The sequence below is a fragment of the Octopus bimaculoides genome, chromosome 18 (genome assembly GCF_001194135.2).
Source record: "Octopus bimaculoides isolate UCB-OBI-ISO-001 chromosome 18, ASM119413v2, whole genome shotgun sequence".
Classification (NCBI taxonomy): domain Eukaryota; kingdom Metazoa; phylum Mollusca; class Cephalopoda; order Octopoda; family Octopodidae; genus Octopus; species Octopus bimaculoides.
The window spans coordinates 39,501,867-39,509,059 of record NC_068998.1 but is presented as its reverse complement, the minus strand read 5'-3'; the positions used below and the strand labels follow the sequence as shown (position 1 = coordinate 39,509,059).

The 7,193-nt window shown below is 36.3% G+C and overlaps 2 protein-coding genes across 2 annotated transcripts in view; one reads left to right on the top strand and one right to left on the bottom strand.

Moving 5' to 3' along the window:
* Nucleotides 1–478: 478 nt before the first annotated feature.
* Nucleotides 479–2,091, bottom strand: LOC106884073 (uncharacterized). The gene has a single exon (XM_014935291.2). It carries the CDS (start codon nt 2,028–2,030, stop codon nt 1,359–1,361), a length of 672 nt encoding a protein of 223 aa, XP_014790777.1. The 5' UTR covers nt 2,031–2,091; the 3' UTR covers nt 479–1,358.
* A 3,533-nt stretch (nt 2,092–5,624) lies between these two features.
* LOC106884071 (serine/threonine-protein kinase Nek10) overlaps nt 5,625–7,193 on the top strand; it is a gene marked incomplete at its 3' end in the record, with an annotated part of 42,567 nt that continues 40,998 nt past the window's right edge. Inside the window, exon 1 of the mRNA XM_014935289.2 lies at nt 5,625–5,775. The remainder of the gene's footprint in view (nt 5,776–7,193) is intronic.

The following is a 7,193-nucleotide window of genomic DNA, read 5'->3' as shown; positions in this document are numbered from 1 at the left end:
TATATATATATATATATATATATATTACACGCGCACACATCTTTACCGGCTGCCAAACACGTTGTGAGAAATTCTAAGTGGAGGCCGGAACTCCAAAATCACCAACTTTTCGTTCTCATGACACAAAATATATTCCACAATATGGAATTTGTTAACGACGTAGAACATTACAAGTTTCCTCTGATTCCACTTACTGTCTCATTAATTTGTTGAAACAGTTATATATAACAACTAACGAATCCGTAGAAATTCCATGATTTATCAATTTTCTTCTTTCTATTTTGATACATTTACAAGATTTACTATTTTGATAAATTTACAAGAACTCCATAGCGTTGTTTCATTATGTTAGAGATTGCAATTTTATCTTCGATTTCGTTGCACATTTAAGGTTGATTTTAAAACGTATAACATTTAGAAATACAAACGCCATGACAAACCGAAGAATATTAATAACACAGATGACAAATCTACACAGTTTGGTGTCACCGAATCGTAGTTTGAGAAGTATTTCATTCACAAGGAACCAACGAGAGAAAACTAATTGAAATCTAGTAGAAATTCACCCATCCCTAACAGTTTGTTTAGTTATAAAGCCGACAACAATCTTAATGAGGTGGACTTTGATATGGAAATGCAGTGGACCTGGTGGGAGGAAATGTCATGGACACTGATTAATGTTTAGTGAACACAAACTATAGAAAACAATTCAATGACGGTGGAAATAGCTTTTAGGAAGCCAGTGGGTTCCGTTGGTTCTTAACTGACCTCCCTAATGACAAGTGTGTATGTGTATAAATACTGGTGTCCTGCTCCTTTAGTTCGTGGTAGTAAGCTTAAAACATTGCGTAAGCCTTAAGATTAATGACACAAATGAAACAGAGGAAACTAGTGATGGTAATATATATAGATTTCGGCTAAACTAGCTAGATTCTGGGGGGTGATTTTCACTCGTTGGTTCAATATGAATTTAACTCCTCTAAACTACTGTTATTTTATTGTAGAAATATGAAGTTTTTACAACAAAAAATATAGTACTTCAGACAGCAGAAATTAATTATTTCATCAACCTCAACACAATGTAAACATTAAATAATATTATTGTAATGAATATTTATCAGCAGAATTAAATGTTTATATAATTAAACATAACAATGAGCCACATTTATGGTACTTGATAAAACAAAATCCACACCTTAAAATTATTCCTTGTTCAGGTAGAAAACACTGAATTAACGCACCGAAAACATGAAATAGAATAGAATCTTGTACAGATGTGACAAATATTGGAATTATCAGCCTCGGAAATTGTTTAAATACTGTATTGGAGAAATTCTGTCAGTGTTGTTCCGCTCTTTTCATACAGGTAGTGTTTTCTCGGCTGTCTTTGAAGCTGCTGCATAAAACAGTTTGGAGAAAAATTTCAGTCCAGATTGTCCACCGGGAATGTAACTGACAACGAACCAAACCAGAGTAATAACCTGACCTGTAGCAAAAATCACCGTTAACATGGTATATTTTAACCAGACCGCGAAGTAAAGAGTTCCGAACAATGTTGTGAAATACATGCATGTAAATGGGAGCCGACCAGCGGAAAATAAGTGGCGAAGATGATTTACAGGTCCCCAAAGGAGTGAGAAGCTCATTAAGAAAAAGATACTCCCTAATGTAAATAACAGGGAGAATTTTCTGGCCCTCAGAACAATCAAGGGAATGTAGAGGAATGAGAGAGAGAAGAAAAGAGTACCCATCAGAAGAAACGTAACAAAGCCAAGAATCCTCTGTTTTTTGGTGAGCGACGGCAGCAAGGGGTCCGACTGCGCTTTGGTGAACCAACTGTTGGCATCGGTAGCCTCGGCATTACGCTCTCCAGGAGCTGATCGACTAAATAAGTATTTGAAGCCATTTTTAAGGGAACTCGATTCACTTGTGTTTACATTTTCTTCGTTTTTATCAAAAGATGAACTCATCATAATACTGCTGGAAGATCGAGAAAGATATTCTTTTAAATCCTTGCCGAGGTCTGCCATGTTGTCAAAGTTTCAAGGGAGACAATCACTAACTTCCACTCAACGGTGCTCTATCAACAGAGAATATTTAGACCGCAAGTGAATGGTGTCTGCTATTGTTTAGCCCTAGGTCAGCTCTGATCCTGCAAACCTTATTATCAAAGACGATTCACTCGTCACCAGTTCGTTTTCTTTTCCTTTGGTATATCGGGATTTATAGTATTCTTTCAATTGAAATATAGTCGAGCGATCACGAAGAGGTTCCTTCGTGGGGGTCAAGTATAGGCTACTTAAATTGTTGTAGATTCCCATGAAACCAAGACATTTTCACACACCTAATAAATATATCTTTTATAAAGGGAATATTACGGAATAGTTCTAAACATCCTAAGCTATAAGAGACCAAATAAAACTACACTATTGACAACATAATGTTACCTTTTATTCTTCGATCCTCGGTTAAATGAGTGGAAGCAGTGTTGTATGGTTTTCGCAACTAAAACTAATAGTGTCTAGATAAAATATTGTCATTTGATAAAATATCGAACATGTTATTCCAGAATAACGTAGTGGGTTTTGTTTAGTTCCAGCTAGTTCTAACCCAACAATAAATCCTCTTTCTGGTTAAATAAATGCTTTGTCAGATCACTATGCAATCTATTTGGTTATTTGTTCAGTTACTCATTCGCTTTCTTCCATCGTTGTTACCAGTATAATCTTTTGTCTTCTTTGTATATGTATCTTGTTATCTGAGTATCTTTTTATTTGTCCATCATATTGTCTTACATCTGTCTGTCTGAATATCTTTCCACCTGTCAGTGTTCATTCATCTCCCTATACCAAAGTTCAAGTAAGGTAATACAAACAGGAAGAATAAAACTATATATGTAGATCTCTCTCTCTCTCTCTCTCTCTCTCTATCTATCTATCTATCTATTTTTCTATCCCTCTCTCTCTCTTTCTCTCTCTCTCTCTATCTATCTATCTATTCCCCTATACCTACTTGTATCCAGGCTATCTCAACACTACTATAGGCCCTCAAGCATCACAATACATTGAGTCCCTGACATATACAACTACTACATAGACTGATTAGTATTGAGCCCCCTAGACATGTAGGGCTCCTGGGAAACTAGCCTGTGTTATCATGCCTTAACCCTTTTAGCATTAAACTGGCCATACCTGTCTCACATATTCTATCTGTTTTATATTCAAACTGGCCTGTCGCAGCTATCCAGTTTTGTCATTCTAAAAGTAATGAAGCAGATCATTGAAATCTTGAGGCTACGAGGTAATGCACAATTAATTCTAAAACGGCGTGCTAAAACATTAAGATATCACTTCCTGAGTCTTTTGTATTGTAGCCAGTACTGAGAGATATTCTGTAGATATCTCTTATAGTAGTGGTTCTCAAACTGAGGTCCGAGATCCCCTAGGGGACCGCGAAGGGACATTGAAGTATTGTGATAACTGGTGGTTTGAGACAGCTAAGTTTTTAAATTTCTGGACTTTTAATTTTTCGCATGCTATCTGTACAAGTGTGGTTGGCCAATGGAAAATATGCAAGTATAACGGTTGAAAATTTAGGAAAAAAGTGCATTTTCTACACAAATGATATGGTATAGGAAAACATTTATTTTTGGTACTCTATTGTTTCTTCACTTACCCACTTCACCATGTTCTTAAAAATGGTTACAAATTTTGGCACAAGGCCAGCAATTTTGGGAGAGGGAGATAGTCAATTACATTGACCCCAGTACTTAACTGGTACTTATTTTATCAGCCCTGAAAAGATTAAAGACAAAGTCAACCTTGGTGGAATTTTCATCAGAATGTAAAGATGGACACAATGCCACTTAGCATTTTTTCCCAGAGTGCTAACGATTCTGCCAGCTCACTGCCTTATATGTTCTTAACAATAAAAGGAAATAATGAGGGACTCTTTGTGCAGTCGCTCAAATTTATAGAATTAGCAGTGAAATCACCTTCAGTATCACACCGTACTGTCTTAAATATAGAAAGAGCACATATGATAATAATGTACAAAAAGACCGATTGTTTACTTCAGGAATGTTTTTGAATCTTTGATCATAAGTCTGCTTAAAAAGTGTTGATCTGGTGAGTGGAGAAGGTAAAGATGATCAACAAGTAAATGTATCATCAGTAATACTACTTGTTTCACTGACAAGAACATGGAAACAAGAGAAAAAATTCCATTCTTAGTTACCAACAGAAAGCAGGTGTAAAAGGTGCTTGGAACTAACAGTGGGAGCCCACATGAAGTGAGACTAAGGGAAAACAGGAGTTACATTGAAACACTAGTATGCAGCCCTTATATTTAAACCCATTGGAGACAAAGTTTTTAATCCAGCACAACAAGCTAACAAGACAAACGACTATTTTCAGTGATAAGCTGTACTTCTTCATGATATGGTTAGAAAGTTAGTTATATAGACAGCTAGTTTGTGTATATAAAGTTAGTTATATAAACAGCTAGTTTGTGTATATAAAGTTAGTTATATAAACAGCTAGTTTGTGTATATATATGTGTGTATACACACACACGTGCACATATGCGTATGGCCGAGGACAGCTGCATAAAGAAGTGCCAGTCCTGCATATGGATAAGGATAGCAGTGTAAAGAAGTGTCAGTTCCTAACTGTGGAGGGAACCAGTGGAAGAGATAGACCCAGGAAGACACAGGATGAGGTGGTAAAGTATGATCTTCAGATGTTGGGTCTCACAGAGGTGATGACAAATGATTGAGACTTTTGGTGGTTTGCTGTGCTTGAGAAGATTCTTCAGGCCAAGTGAAATCGTAGTCATGGACAGTGCAGGTAACACATAAAAAGCACCTGTGATGGCGACAGGTAAAACGCAACCATGACAGTGACACATAAAAGGCACCCACTACACTCTTGGAATGGTTGACATTAGGAAGGATATCCAGCTGTAGAAACCAAGCCAAAATCTGACTGGAGTCTGATACAGCTCTCTGGCTTACAAGTGCCAGTCAGATCGTCTAACTCATGCCAGCATGGAAAATGGACGCTAAATGATGATGAAGATGATATGTGTGTGTGTGTGTGATTACTGACAGATAATTATATAGACATACACTTATCCAGACATAGTTATATAGATAAACAGTTATATAGACAGACTGTTAAATACGCAAACATTTATAGAGACAGTTAGTTATCAAGACATACAGTTGGTTATATAGACAGAGAGATAGTTGTGCAAACATGAGTCGGTTATATTGACTGAGATAGTTAATTATACGCAGTTGCAGTCAGAATATATTTTATTATAGGTTTGCTTGACTGATCAGGCTTGATTTGGGGACAAAACAACAACAAAATCTGGTTTGATCAAGAAATTAGAACTGTTTGCCAGAATAACTCAAATTAATTCAAAATATTTAAATTTAAAGAACAGTTGAAAAAAATTATCTGTTCTTATGAACCTATGGCAAACCTGTTGGAAATCTACAACTGATGATGTTCACAACGACATAGCATTAAAAAAATGATTAAAAAAATTGTTATATTTATTTGTTTATTTAGGGTGTAAATAATTACCAAGGGAAATAACTACAGTTGTATGTGCAAGGTTTGCCCTAGTAACAGGCTGACTGTTGCTTAACAACTCGCACCTGTATATGTTTATGTATATATGTGTGTCTGTGCGATGAGACTTCTTTCAGTACAGCCTTATCACTTGGGACTTCGGAAGTAACTTGGTTTGTGAGTTCTAGTCAAAGTAAGTGTCTTAAATCATCTTAATTACTATTTCATTAATTATGTTATATATCGAAACAATATAAGGCCTTAGATAATTTTAGCGAGCACTCTCACAGTAATATCAGTTGAGAGCTTTGCAACGTACTCGTATTAACGCTTGCATGCACTTAGAGATACCCGTTCACACACGTGTAAGGGTATCTTTATCTCCATTTCCTCCTGCTCTTGTGTAAAATATACAAACTTATTTGTAGACGTTTTTTCTTCAAATATATATGTAACTACGCTCGAATATCTACAAATTTCGCAACTTTTATCCAACACCCACGCTCGCATGGATGGTGCACACTTCTGAAGTTATGGTATATATATATACATATATATATATATATATATATATATATATATATATATTCTAAATCTGTTTCCGTAGTTGCACTGGTGCTATTTCGATTGTGGGACATAATGCGTGTGTTGTTATTTGACTGCTAAATTGTCAAACTGGTCGTTGTTCTCTAATCCTTATTACCACCATACTGCCTCCACCTTTTCTATGAAAGTTCTACTGTTCTATTCCAGCTTAACTAAACTTCACACCATATTGTTGTGTCTGTGATGGCATCTCTGTGTTTTTTCTCTTTTACCAATTTCTATAGTAATCTGTAGAATTCTAGAAGACTAGTGATAAGTCAGAGTACATCGGCAAGAATCAGCACCGTATCAGTTTCGAGGCAACCTAACTAACATATCCACACCCTCTTCACTACAAATGAATTCAATTGTTTATGAGAAGGATATTTCTGACTTGGCAGTCTTCAAAAATACTTTCTTTGACTCGGTTTTTTAACAAACCGTTCTGTTCTCGAGACAGTGCTAATGTATCCTTATGTCCTGCACTTTTCATTTCTTTTCGAAATTAAACATAACAAATACACATACGAACTTTTTTCTTTTATTTACTGAAAAATGAAATGAAATTAGATACTCTGTATATACTAAACAATAATGTGTAATTATTGTTTATTTACAGAATGGGTATCGCATGTATGTATATACATACACGCTTATATCAAGACATACAGTTAGTTATATAGACAGAGAGATAGTTGTGCAAACATGTATGTATACGTATGTGTGTGTGTGTATCATCATCATCATCATCATCATCGTTTAACGTCCGCTTTCCATGCTAGCATGGGTTGGACGATTTGACTGAGGACTGGTGCAACCGGATGGCTACACCAGGCTCCAATCTAATTTGGCCGAGTTTCTACAGCTGGATGCCCTTCCAAACGCCAACCACTCAGAGAGTGTAGTGGGTGCTTTTACGTGTCACCCGCACGAAAACGGCCACGCTCGAAATGGTGTCTTTTATGTGCCACCCGCACAAGAGCCAGTCCAGGGGCACTGGCAACGATCTCGCTCGAAAACACACGT

Coding starts and splice junctions, on each gene's coding strand:
- LOC106884073 (XM_014935291.2), bottom strand. CDS start 2,030: ATGGCAGACCTCGGCAAGGATTTAAAAGAATATCTTTCTCGATCTTCC.